Raw genomic sequence first — 14,167 nt, forward strand, 5'->3', positions numbered from 1 at the left:
TTATTCCACAGATCTGCTGGCAACTGCTCCTCGGTCATTTTCAGAAATGTCTTTATGAAAGATGGCTCCCTCTGAGCTGTTACCTTCATTTTCATGCAGAGTCATCGTGCTTTGCTCCGGTGCGGCTGCTATGATGATGGGCACTCTGCCCACGATGGTGGATGTGGTGCAAGGAAGGTCGGAGGTGCCTACCAGCTCGTACCTGAATGACATGATTTTATTATCCATGAGAGTGCTGGTGACAGGCAGGGGTTTTGGCAGAACCAGCGCACTGGTAACTCTCATGATCTCAGAGGGGGCCGTGTCTGCCCAGGACACCAACTTTGTCACTTCGCTTCGGTCTTCCAAGAAGAGTCGTTCTCCCCTGCTGCTGAAACCACTATATAGGACAATGCAGTATACAGTAAAAACAACCTTTCTAACGTACGTGCATGTTCTGTTGACAATGTCTGTCACAAAAACAATGGTTTCTCCAGGGTAAAATACTCTTTTCTCCAAGGAAATCTGAAGGATCACAGAGCCACAACTGAAGCAGCAGAAATATACTATATCCTTCCTAGCTTCCACCACCAGTGGGGCCTGCATGGAGAGAGTGAATGGAAAGGCAAAGCACAGTGAGTTCTTGTTGCTGGATAGAGGGTGACTCCCAAGCACCACATGCATAAACCCGTAATCATAGAATCATAAGATGGTTAGGGTTGGAAGAGACCTCAAAGATCATCTAGTTCCAACCCCCCTGCCATGGGCAGGGACACCCTCCACTACACCAGGCTGCCCAAAGCCTCATCCAACCTGGCCTTGAACACTTCCAGGAATGGGACACCCACTACGTCTCTGGGCAACCTGTTCCAGTGCTTCACCATCCTCACTGTAAAAAATTTCTTCCTTAGATCTAATCTAAATCTCCCCTCTTTCAGTTTAAAGCCATGGCCCCTTGTCTTATCACTACACACCCTTGTGAAAATCCCCCCTCCAGCTTTCTTGTAGGCCCCCTTTAGGTACTGGAAGGCTGCTAGAAGATCTCCCCAGAGCCTTCTGTTCTCCAGATTGAACAACCCCAACTCTCTCAACCTGTCTTCACAGGAGAGGTGCTCCAGCCCTCGGATCATCTTTTTGGCCCTCATCTGGACCAGCTCCAGCAAGTCCATGTTATTCTTATGTTGGGGACCCCAGAGCCGAACACAGTACTCCAGGCAGGGTCAGGCAAGAGCTGAGGCTGCACAACCCTCCCCACAAGCCCCACCGTTAACCCAGAGGACAGTTTTCTTCACTGCACCAAATGTGACATGGCTGAATTTCCACAGTCCTCCCGAGCATCTGTGCAAGGAATTCATGTGTGCACACGTAAGCAGTGTCACCTTTAGCTATCCATACCCAAATTTAGAGGATGGACACAAAATTACGGGAAGCATCATGTTCTAGCTGTCTTGATGACCTTTGACTGATTGTTCCAGTCTAGGTAGAGTTTGGTAAAAAAGGCACCTCCCATTTCATGATGCTTTCCCAAGGCTTAGACTCCAAATTAACTCCCTATTTCCTCATTCTGGATCTCAAAGCACTCCCTACATGTCACTCTTGAAATCTTAACAATACACCTTGTATGCTAGAAAAGAAATATTTTGGTGCAAGCCCTAGGGCAAAGATGGTAGAAGATATTGAACTGTCATTTGAATGCTAAAAGGAGGACTCAAAGAGCTAAAAGTTTGTGGACACTCAGCAGTAAGTGGTTACAGCTCCGGATCAAAACAGGTTAGGTCTATCTGTCTCCAACTCAGATAGTTTGTTCCCCTTACCATGTCTTTGACATGGCTCCTGTGGTCACCAGCAGTTCCTTGCAACAGTAAACATCTCTCCTCTTTAGCTAAGACAATTTGGTGGCTGCAGCAAGTCCCTTGAACAAAGTAGGAGACGCAGCCAATCTTGCTGGTGAATGTGGAGGGAATACTTGGAGGAAAGCTGAAGCAGAAGTCAAAGGTGTGGACCCCAGAATCCAGCCAGCCATCTGAAAGCCAAACAACATGCTGCTATCAGAAGCCTTTTAAACATTTAGGATAATTGTACCTTACGGAAACCTTGATGTTTCTCCCAGAATCCAAAGTGTCCTTACCATCTGGTATTGCACTCAAAGTACCATAAAGGCATGGTATGGCGTGGACTGTGCCTTGTCTCTGCAGGTCAGCTGCTGGTTGTATGGCCCCCTACCAGTTGTCAGATTTGAGAACTGCTGATCTGCCTCATTTTGACACAAGGTCAGCAAATCTGCAGCTCCTTACAAACTGTTTAGGATTTTCACTTATCAAAATGTAGTGCCACAGTCTTTTAATTTTCTGGATAAGCACTAATAGGCTTTTTGAGAGTAAAGCTGTGTAACTCTCACTCCTCTTTTATCATTGTCTACAACGTCTGTGCGTATGATCTGAAACTTTTATTTCACCTGTGCAAAAGACTCTACTCACAAAAAAAAAAAATATTTGACACCTTCTCTGCATAACTGTGAGATGGGAAAATTATGAACTATTCCTTCAAATGTATTTTCTTCTGTGCCACTTCCTCTTAATCAAATTTGATTTTGTGTGGGTGAGGTCTCACTGACTGTAATGAAGGACTGTCCCACTTATGCGAGGACAACTTTGGCCCTTTCTGGCCAGATAAGGCCAGCTCTTGACTCTTTTCTTCAACCAAGATCTGTTTCTTTTAAACACATGCATCTGCTGGCAGTTTCATCATCCAAACTTAAGGTTTTCTTCCTCCTAATAGCTTGTGCCAAAACTTCACTTTGAACAATAGTATTAGGGGATGTGAGACTGCTAGAATTTTGTCCTGCTGACTGCATCCTTTTGCAGATGAATTCAACGATGCCTCAAGTTTTAATAATCTAAACTGGATATTCTTATTGGCAGAAGAGCCTGGATATAGTTTCCTCACAGCATGGAAGATGTACCAGATGGCATAACAGCATTTTCAATCAATCAGAGATGTAACTCTGAAGAAAAAAAATGCCTAAAACAATCTGAAAGAAAGGAAACTAAAATTCATCAACCTCTTAGATAACTGCAATATAAGAAAGTCATGTTCTCTATTCTGACAGTTTGTAGAAACCTGATATTCCCATCACCTTATCTCACTTACACAACATTGTCTCAAAGTTATTTTGGCAAGGTTCCGTGTTTTAAGTAGAAGGAAGGACTTTGAACTGGGAGTGGATCTGCAATTTAACCTTGAAAGAAATCAGTGTTCTCGTCCTGGAACGATCTGCATTTGGGCCCAGCATCGTGTGAGCGGTCTGTTTTGCGGCCCCAGCACAGAGTGAGGATTTACTGAAAGAGTTCAAATTTCTCAGTCGCTGTTGCAGGAATGACCTGAGAGCCTGGTTCTGCTTGCAGAGCTGAAGTAGGCCAGTCAAGGTGCAAAAGGGCTTGCAGGTACTGATTTCATTGCCCAGTTCCTCTGGCTTGTTTTGCATCACTTCTAAAGAGACTTCTTTGAATTGTGCCTGCTTGCTAAGCTGTGCTTAACTTTCGACACAAGCCTTCTGTCTCAAAAGAGCGGTGGCCTTAAACAACGTCCCCGAATTCACCCTGGAAAAGAGGGTGGACTCACATTCCTTGGATCCCCATGGCTGAGGGGTGTGAGCCCCGTTGCACAAGAGCATCTCCCCTCTATGTGGGTGCCAAAAACGTTATTCCTCTGAAACCATGCAACAGAGTTAATTCCGCTGGAGAAAGTTTCCCAGCAGCTGCAGGGGCGGCAGGGTGCCCCCAAGAGTTAGCTCCTTGGAGGCACCTGGGGTTATCACATTCTTGATGTTCAGCAGAAGCTGGGAACTTCAGTCACATCAGAAAATTTAAGTCAATTCTAGATAATGTGTTGTGTTACCTAATCCAAAAAGTGTTTTATCTTGCATTTCCCATTGTGGGAGAGGATGACTGCAACTGTGGGGAAAGTGGAAAGAGGCTGCTGGTAGGAGTGACTTGAGGGTGATCTTTCTCTGAAGGACACAAGGGATTTCCTGGGGGTGACTGATGGTGCACAGCAGTGCTTGAAAAGTTTCGGACTGCCTGTAGTGTGTGAGCTCCTGCCTTTGGTTTGCTCTGACTGGGGGAATTCGGCTGGTGATGAGGATGGTTATCTTTGGTAACGCTGAAACTCATCTTTTTCTTTTCTGGATCTAATTATCCTAGAGTTGTTACCAGTCTTATTCAATGACTGCCAGGAGTCAGTTCCTCTAGCGCTCTTTATCTCACAGAGAGAAAATACTGAGTATCTCGTGTGAAGGTTAAAAAGAAATATGTCAGCAGGCGCTTGGATCCATGTATATACACTTCTTACAGAGACATCAGATGTGACCGGAGTAGGGCATGTGGTAGATCAAATACCAGATAGTAACATGCTATCAAGAGCATATTAGCAGCTGAGTGTTAAAAGCTGTCGCAGGAAGCAATCTGTTCAAACATACATTCCTTGTACGCCAACAGCAGTGCGGGGCACAGGGTATTCAGGCTAAGAAGGGTCAGGTCTGTATCTTCTTTCATGTTTTAAAATGGCTTTCTTGGACTTGTTAGAGCACTTCTACAGAGATGTAATCAGTCATGGAAAAGGAGGAAAAAGACTGAGTTACAGTAGTAAAAATCTGTTATTAAACTGTACTGCACTGGCAAGTTTTGATGGATGTGGGTGCTCAAGTCTTTTGAAAACAGGAATACATGTGTAGGTGGCAGAATATGGATTCAAGTGTCTTTAGGCAACACCAATTTGCACTTTAGGTGAAAGGATCCAGAACTGAGGAGCTTTTCAGGTACTTGTTCTTATAATGGCAAAAATAATTTTTCTAACACTTGGCCTTTCTCCCTCTTTTCTGTCAGGGCTGTAACATCTGGTAGCCCACAGGAAGCATCGGCATGCTGCTGTACATCAAGGCTAAGGCTCTAATGCATGCATAAGGGGAAAATGACCTTTGGGTGAGGTACAACCTTCAAGTCTGGGAGGAAATGAAGCCTGACCACTGCAGATAGCAGCTCAAAAGCACAGTTTCCACACATTGGCACAGCCTAACTTCAGTACTAAACTAATCTAGGGCAGTGACCACCTATGATCTCTAGAATAAATTTTCAGACCCTAAGAAAGAGAAGCTGAGAAAGGGGTGTGCACCTCCTAGGAGGCTTCCATTTGCTTTAAGCATCCCCTGGAATAATTCACTGGTCTGCAAAGAAAACTGTCTTAGGTGATCATTACGTCCTGCTAACTTTACTGATTTTAATAGATCTGTTTATTTGAATAGTCAGCTCTGCATTGATGTGTGTGCATGTTGGGGTGTATGATATCTGAGGGGAAGGTGCAAAGAAGATGGAGCCAGGCTCTTTTCAGTGACAGGACAAGAGTCAACTATAACACAGGAAGTTTCCTCTGAACATCAGGACTATGATGCAGGTCGCCCTGAGAGGTTGTGGAGCCTTCTTCCTTTGAGAAAATGAGAAGCTGTTTGGATACGGTCCTGAGCAACCGGCTCTAGGTGGTCCTGCTTGAGCAGGGGTGTTGGACCAGCTGACCTCCAGAGGTCCCTTCCAATCTCAACCATTATGCGATTCTGTGATTCAGTGAAATAATCACACTTTCGCAGATGTTTTCAGCATATCTCACATTTTTCTTGTCTTGGTGAAGATACAGCAGTAGCTCTAATAATGCCTTTACTATCCTTGCAAATATAGCAAAGCCTGTATACGCAGTGGATACTTGCTGACCCATAAGTCAACAAGAACACTGAAGACAAGCATTTTAGATGACCAAAGAATGCTTCAGTGATGCGCTTGCAACTAAGGGTTTCCTGCCTGCTGCTAGACAGGTTGTGATAGATTACTGTGCAACAAGACCTGTGTATCACTTCACAGATACACCCACTGACTAGTGGGGGACTGCTCACACTCTCATAACAGAATGCTGCTGTTCATTGTGAAGCCCTGGTTGCCATGTGACATAGTGAAAAGGAGTATGCCACAGGATAAAAATAGAGCACATAGACATTAGAAAAAGGAAGATTTCCTCCCCAGTGGAAAAGATCTTTCCTCACCCTCCCTAGCCCAATGCCAAGATGCTGTTCAGTTAAATGACATCTCATTTCAGTGTTTTACCCTCTATGTAGAAATTCTTTTCTTTGGAGACGTAGAGAGCCTGGTTGGTGAAAGCTGTGCTCTTGTCATAGGTCAGTTCTGGATTATCCTCCTCAAGCCACCTCAGGTAGCCTCTTCCCACGAGCTCCACCTTCACCACAGGGTCCACCAAGGTGCTTCTGAGGTTGAAAACCAGTTGGCCATCTATGCTGGAGCCAGCCAAATGCACCTCAGTCTCAGGCAGCACCAAATTAATTGCTTTCACTGACGACATGAGGAGAGAGCAGGAGCTGGGTGCTGCTGAGGCCTGATGGTTGGATTGCAAAGTCATCCAGTCTCATCCCATAACACCAGGGTTTATGAGGTCACAGCATGGAGGACAGGCATAGTGTGCTCCACAGGGAGAGAGCTTAGTTAGCTCTCCAAGCTATGTCAGAGGGGATAGGAGCCATTTATTTGATTATCAGAAGCACCTAACTAAAGTGGCAAGCGTTCAAGTACATATTTAGGATCAGTATCGACAACACAGTAGATAAACCACAATTCAAGACACTTAGGAAATGTTGCTAAACACCCAGAAATTTCTAAGCGCCCTTCCATGACTGATCCCCAAAACTTCTAAGTGCGTGCACACGCACACACAAACATGTGCACGGATAGGGACACCTCCCCCCTCTGGGATGCTGGCCCTGGCTTCGGTGGCCAGTTTCCCTCTTTCCGCTCTCAGATCTTGTTCCCAGTCACAACTTCTCACATATCCTTGAAACTTCTTTCCAGGCTGACTCTTTCTACATTCTTAAGTCTCCTGGTAATCCCTGTCTACTGTTTAATCCGTCTGATGCTTGTCTCAAGTAAACTGCACCATTCCTACTTTCCTCACAGTTTTGGGCAGTTACCAGTTTTGGGCAATCTCCCTTGCAGAAGGTGCAGTTTTGTGTATTGTGTTCACATTGGCTGTGCACACTTGCTTGGCTACCACATGAGCCATTGTTTTCTGGGCATGCTACCAAGAGGGAGCTGTGCAAACTCCCCCACAGCAAATTACTAGCGGTGGGTGGTAGGTGTGGCTGAAATCGCTAGCATAAGTGGTGTCCAGAAGACTACAGCAAAGACCAGTGAAATCTGGGGACAGCAGGGCAGGCAAGCAGCCACCACCCCAGCCCTCTGGGCAGCGAGGTCTTGCAGGTCTGGCTGAAGCTGGAGGGCTCTTGGTTACCAATGCAGGATGATTGGCAAGATTTTATTGTAACGTAGGAGGCTTTGGTGAACATGGTTAAAGGCAAAGGACTGAGTGAAGCTCAGCCTGAACTCCTTTGTCATATCAGAGCAATTCCAGCTAGCTGGAGCTGCTGCAACTTGATCATAATATTAAGGGGAAAGACATACTCGTTCCAAAAAACACCTCAAAACACTGTAAGGCTGATCTAAGATAGACCTCTGATGCTGTTGGACACTTGGACCGAATGAACGTGTCATGCTCTGACTCACATCGATGTGGGAAAGGAAGAAAAAGGATGCAGCGTGGGAGATCAGAAAGGTATCTTCAGCGAAGGGAGCAAGGATGAAGACAGCTACAGAAAGGGCTGTAGTGAGGATCACGTCTGCAGCTGGTGCCAGCAGACATCTGTGAGCCACTGATGAGTTGTGAGCCCAGAGTGAAAGCGCTGGCAGTTGCTCTGCAGAACCCAATTCCAGAGGCAATGTTCTCAGCTGCAGGTTGAGCATGAGGGCATATACTGAGAAATGCTGAAAATTAACTGATCAAGGAGGCCAACAGTTTAGGAAACAAGTCACAGCAGCACGTTGAACTTGAAGCCTTTCCTCCTCCATATTAATTAGTCTCTTGTTCCAAAGCTGTCAAGATTCTCCCTATTACAGCTTCTATACCCCATCCTTGCTTACAGTGTTTTCAGGTGTTTCTTTTTTAAGAAAAAAAAAAAAAAAAGCAGTGAATTAACATGCTGACCGCAAACTCTCACTCAGTCTGGATTCTTGGCTGATGCATCTCGTTCTCTGAGCCTCTACTGGCCTTGCCTTGTTAAAAAATAAACTCTTTGGGAAAGGAACTGTCTGATGCCCTAGGTTGTAGTAGAAAGGAACAGTTTCTCAGCTGGGTACAGAATTACCAATAACAAAAATATCCCTTTTCTTATTTATGCTTGGCAGTTTTCAGCAGTCATCGCCTTGTGCACAAGTTGTGTGGTTATGGGTGGAAAAAATAGCTTATAGCTACTTGCATGAGTGATGATATAATGTCAAGTAAAAAATTATAATTAGTGGTAATATATGAATTGAATACTAGATTCCCACAGTTTGATGCTCAGACACTGATTTATGCTTTACAAAAATAGCTTATAGCTATGACCTCTATGCTTCCATTACACCAAACCAATATTTTATTTCAATCTGTACATCACCTGAGAATTTTAAGTGCAATCTGTGCACGCAATCGGCTAGAAAAGGAGGGAGCATTGCTTTTAAGTCATGGTTTGTGATCCCTCCTTAACTCAAATTTCTGTCTTGAAGCTAGACCAGCTAAAAGTGAATTGTGCAAATGTCATTTCTTTGCATGTTGCGACGTCTCTGACAAAATTGTTTTTAAAATCCATTTCTAGAAGAACAGTACAGTATACTTTTAACAAAAGTAAGCTTCAAAAAGTACAATAGGGAACATTATATTCTGTCTTTGCCTGTGTTGATATGTGGTGTCATTGATTTTGAGCTTCCATTTGGTATCAGCCAAAACAGAACCTTTTGTCTGAATCAGCTATACTTCAGAAGTTACAAATGAAAAGGAAGTGGATCCATACCTCCCTATATCTAATTTTGCAAACCAAAAGCTGACTTCCAAGGCTTCCTCTCAGTTCTTTAAGAAGCTTTAAGCAGTCCCACTATGTTTCACAGTTTTTCCCAGGTATCAGGGAGGACTGTGTCATCGTTTTCTCCTGGTTTCATTCTCTGAGACTCACTTGAATATTGCCTTAGGTTTGAGCCTCCTGGTTTCAGTTTGAAATTTTAAACCAGAAATCTCAAGCGGAAATGAAGGGATGAGAGTGAGTTTATAATGTTGCACTGTGATAGAACACGTCAGGGTAGGGTGTTTAAATGAGGCCCCAGATTAACCAAACTCAGCCCAGGGGGGACTGTTGTCACTCTGCATCTGCATGCAGACTGACTTCCCAGAGACCTTGAGATCTGAAGGAACTGGATGTGGCAAAGCAGAGGGAAGGCCCAGTTCGAGATCTTGGGTTCATCACAGAACTTGGATTGGTCTGAACTTTTAAGAGGATTTAATATAAAAGCGTTGCACAGATCTCATTTGTATTCTGCTGCTTTCCACCAGCGTATGGAGGGCCTGCATTTGCACACAAATTCCCTTTGTGAGTTCAGCCGCCTCTGTAGCTCTCCTGATGGTGACATGTGGAAAATGGAGCACCTGCATTTGAATTTTAAATTTCTTGTATTACAGGGGATTTAGGCTGTACTGATAGTGCTTTAGATGCACTAAATGCTAGCACTAGCTTTCTTGAAGCCAACTTCACAACCAGCTTGTAGGCAGTGACACAGCTATGATGAAACTGTCGTGGAGGACTCTGTACTCTTGGCCCATGTTAATAGAGAGGTTTTACAAGAAAGCATGAATCAGGCAAATGAATGGAGTTTCCTTTTGCCAAGCAGTGTCTCTCTATGGAAAAAAATAATGTGTAATAAGCACTGTGAATGGGATGGCCAACCAGAGCTCAACGGGTAATTCTTATTTGGCATTCCTGTACAATGAGTGATTCACTTGGCAATCACAAGGTCCAATTATCTTTTAATACTCTTTTTTGGATGTGATTATGATATATTGTGTGTAAAAGTAGAAAATCAATGCTTTCACTAATAACATTTTTAATTTTATTAGTGAGTGCGTTGCAAAATATAACTTTTCAGCTCTCTTCCAACTTCGAAGATATTTTTTAATACTAATATTGGTACTATCCCTAATCCCGGTATTAAAAATTACCTGTTATTTTAATGTGTTCTATGACATCCACAGAGCAGAAAAACACACTGTTTTTGCTGCCAGTTGGTTCTCCACCAACTTGTTCTGCAACAGATATAAAGAGCTGTGCCATACAGGGGAACTAATTTCATCAGCAGGCATGAAAGTTGCCAGGCTTTTGTAAGCCAAAATCTCATGACACCTTTTTTTGTGAAGATCAGCATAAGTCAGGCTGACTGTAAATTCAGAACATCTTCTTTATTCCTTGGCTAATCTCAACATTTAATGAGAACATGCAAAAGTAAGAACCGATTTAAGAATTTATAACTGTACTTGGCAATTGAGGAAGGGTGAGAAATGCAGGAGAGCCAGCAAGACTTTAAAGCTCCACCATGATAGATCTTACCTGGAGAAAGTACTGCAAAGCTGTCAATAGCTGCTTGTAAACAGTAGAGCTTGAAATAGTGAAAACATGTTTTTTCCCTGTCAGAATGGCACAAAGCCTTGGCTGAAGCCCTTGCCTGGCCTATCCATCTGGCTGATGTGAGAAATGAGATATCGATTTTTCTCACACCGTACGATAAGAAACTTAGAGGAGCTGCAAAGCTGGCAAACAACACACAGTTTATTACGCTCTAAGTGAGATGTTGGAAAACTTTTGCAACACACCTTTCTATTTACCAAATGCAACTTAATTCACATTATTAACCAAAGAAATATAGACCACACACTGCTAGATTTTATTCTGGTGAAAACAGATGTAGCTAGAAACCAACTGACATGCTGTAGCTTTCCATGTTACAGATGATTTGTTCACTAAAAGAAAATAACTCTTTCATTAAAAATAAGCTGTAAGTCTGCAATTTTTCAGAATCACTCCATTAAATTAGAAACACAGTTGCTGCTCGTTTCAAGGAAATGTGTGCATCCAAATCCATTTTGTATCCTTGAAATTATTAATCTAAGCATCTAAAATGATCACTTATCTAGAAAATAGTATACAAGAGAAAAACAGAGTAGAAAATTTCATCTATTAGAATTAAAAAATTACAAGATAAATTGAAGAGTACCTGCAGGTACTTGCAAGAAATCAAGATTTCAATATACAACAACATAAGATATTTCATTCTTTCTTCTCTAAGTCTCTTACCTACAAAAGCCAAAATAAAGAAGTCTGAAGATCCAGAAACTTTGATGGGAACAAGAAGGACATGCTCCTGGCTACAATATTTGACACCAGTAGCAAGTTCACATTATTTTATCCCTGCTAGAGAAACGCAGGAGTTCAAAACTTTCTTAATAAGCCAAAAAGTTCCAGAGGGCTGCAGTATCCCAAAGGAGGTCTTTTAATGATAGACTAGCACTCACGTCCTAAGCATCTGTTCTGCTGACCACCATTGCATAAAATAGCCGTTCTGTCTGTCACATTTAAGTAAGCAAGGGGATAAACAAGCCTATTTCGATTTCAGAAAGCACTACCAGTGAGATGGACAAAGTGCTGCTCAGACGGCCACAGCAAAAGGACAATCCGGGAGGAGCTGTATTTCCCAGGCTCAGACCTTGTTCATCTCATGGGCTGCTGGCCGTGAGTGGCTTTCTGGGGTTTCTTTCAAAGCAAGCCAGGTAGGAACGTTCCTCAATATTCCCTCGAAAGCAAACAGAAACACAGAGTGAACCTGGCTCCATAAGAGTAACGAGAGGAGATAAAACCCAGGCCCAGCAATTAACATAAACAAGCCTCATAATGAAAACACAAGAAACAAGCCTGATGATCTATACAGGTATCTAATGTGCAGAAAACATAGGACATGGAGTCCACCCCTTGACCAGCACTAAGCTGAGCCTGTGGAGTGTCTGCAACTCCCTGCTTATGCCCCAGAGATTTTTGGTCAGGGCTGTGTACCCTATGCTGGGACCTGTGCTGCCCAGCCAGGGTCCGTGGGTACCTCCTGGCCATGCCATGCAAAGAGCTTCCCGCACCTACGGTGCCATCAGAAAGTCTGCCATCCCTTCAAACCCTGTGCCTTTTCATGCTGGACCCTGCAGGTCCAGATTTGGTCTGTGAAGACAGATGGGGACTCCTCATGACTGTAACACCCTGGGAATGTCCAGCAACTCCGCTGTGGGTATGTTGCTCACCAGCCTGGGCTGCAGCACCAAGGACACTGTTGCATCCTCCACAGCCAGGAGGAAATGGCCTGCCTCTTGTAGGCAGGATAGGTACCTTGAGTTGATTAGAGTAATTAGTTCATTACCTTCAACTCAGTCCAGCTGGGTAATAATGATTGGTGCCATAATTCCCCCTTTTTGTTTTACCATTTTTTCTGTTTTCACAAAGGCTTTATGGGTGAGCAGAGACCCGGCCCATTCATCCAACTCCAGCACGCTTCCCTCCCACAAATACCACGTCAGGGCTTGCAGCTTTACGTTCTTCTCCAAAGGACTCTCGCTCAAGCTCCCAGCTCCAGCTCTTTTGGCTCAGGCTCTCGGCTTGGCGAGGGAGTCGGGGCTTCCCAGGGTCTCACAGATGTATCACGTCAGGGTCACCAGTTGTTGCTCACCAGCCTGGGCTGCAGCACCAAGGACGCTGTTGCATCCTCCACATTTCCACAGGAGGAAATGGCCTGCCTCTTGTAGGCAGGATAGGTACCTTGAGTTGATTAGAGTAATTAGTTCATTATCTTCAACTCAGTCCAGCTGGGTAAGAATGATTGGTGCCATATGGGTAGGCACAGGGACTGAGGTGCCTCTTAGCTGGACTGCGCAGTTGAGTTGTCTTTTTTGAAGGTAGGTCCTCCTGCCAAAGCTAATGAGGAGTGAGGGCTTTCCTAGGAAAAGGAGGATAGAGCTGTTCCATGTTTTACCTGAAATATTGTGTCAGAAATACTCTCTGCATCAATGAATAACTCTTCCACTCTGTTTTGCTGTTCGGGAGAGTGCGACTGTTTAGCTACAGCCAGCTCTGTCCTGGAAAGCTTCATAGAACCTGACACCATCTTCATTCTATTGAAGCATTTCCATTCTGCTTTAAATATTCATTATATCAATGAGAGGTGCATAAGAATGACTTCTCTGGCTAATTTGCAGTGCAATTCCTTGTCAATATAGAGTTTATTACAGCTGACTTCCAACGAGAGCTCTTTGCTCCAGAATGCCCCATGGGATACACTCACAATCACTGTGTGAGATCCAACTGGAAGTCCCTATAAGCCAACAGTCACCTAGCATGCTCTTGGATAGGGGATGGTGGGGAGTGGTGGGCTATATGACAAAAGCTGCACACACACACCCAAAGAACACCACAGCTGGGGAAACCCCAGTACACCCCTTCCCTGCTCCTCTTGGGGCCTCACAGGGACGACCAGCCCATGAAAAGCTCATCCTCACAGCCCTGAAGGCACAATGGCAGGGAGGACCCCAATGTCCCAGTCAGAGACAGGAGACCTTGCTCTGGCCCCAGGACTGTCCCAGGACAGCCCCAGCCTCACCGGCCAGGGGACACCCAGCACCAAGAGTCAGCAAGGAGGCTGTCCAGGTCACCCCACAGACTGGAGTCGCTGCCTGCGGCTCTCTGTAGGCTGCAGGGAAGAGCTTTTGGAGACTGCATAGGACTCATTATGGGATGTGTAGGGAAGGGAAGGCAGAGATCATGGTGGTTTGGGGAGGGACAAGTGTGGGTAAACAGAGGGAAAAGAGGAGAAAAGGAGTTGATCCTGTGCAGTCAGGCACTGGCCAGGATGCAGTCAGTCCCGACTTCTGACTAAACTCCCTGTCTAGTGATTTTCTCTGGACTGTGTGCCCGTGTGCTTGGGGTCTGAGTGCTAGGGGTGGACCAGGGGTGGGAGTGCCTGTGGTGTCAGCACGGGGCACGATGCTATCAGTGAGCGGCCCTGGCCAGCACCAAGCTAGACCAGCTGGTGAGCGGGACATGTGGTCTGGGGGCCAAGGCGGGGACGTTTCTGAGAGCAGAGCACCTGGAGGCATGGCCCAGGGACAGGGAGCTGCAGCAGGGTCCCCCTCTGGGGCTGCCAGATTCAGCAGCCCCTTAACAAGGAGGACCGACTCCAGCCTTTGCTTT

At 44.9% G+C, this 14,167-nt stretch overlaps 1 protein-coding gene across 1 annotated transcript; it reads right to left on the reverse strand.

Annotated features, from left to right (window-relative positions):
- Positions 1-6,378, reverse strand: ARRDC5 (arrestin domain containing 5). Its single transcript, XM_009991480.2, has 3 exons — positions 6,126-6,378; positions 1,794-2,002; positions 1-579 (listed from the first exon to the last, which is right to left on the reverse strand). The coding sequence occupies exons 1-3, from the start codon at positions 6,376-6,378 to the stop codon at positions 1-3; spliced, it is 1,041 nt and encodes a 346-aa protein (XP_009989782.2).
- Positions 6,379-14,167: the final 7,789 nt, after the last annotated feature.

Source organism: Tauraco erythrolophus, chromosome 4 (genome assembly GCF_009769465.1).
Source record: "Tauraco erythrolophus isolate bTauEry1 chromosome 4, bTauEry1.pri, whole genome shotgun sequence".
Lineage (NCBI taxonomy): Eukaryota > Metazoa > Chordata > Aves > Musophagiformes > Musophagidae > Tauraco > Tauraco erythrolophus.

Excerpts from the sequence above, each read along its gene's own strand:
- ARRDC5 (XM_009991480.2), bottom strand. The coding sequence starts at position 6,378 with ATGTCGTCAGTGAAAGCAATTAATTTGGTGCTGCCTGAGACTGAGGTG. Across the intron at positions 2,003-6,125 it reads AAAGAATTTCTACATAGAGG|ATGGCTGGCTGGATTCTGGG; the intron begins GTAAAACACTGA and ends TTTGGCTTTCAG. Across the intron at positions 580-1,793 it reads GGAGCCATGTCAAAGACATG|GCCCCACTGGTGGTGGAAGC; the intron begins GTAAGGGGAACA and ends CTCTCCATGCAG.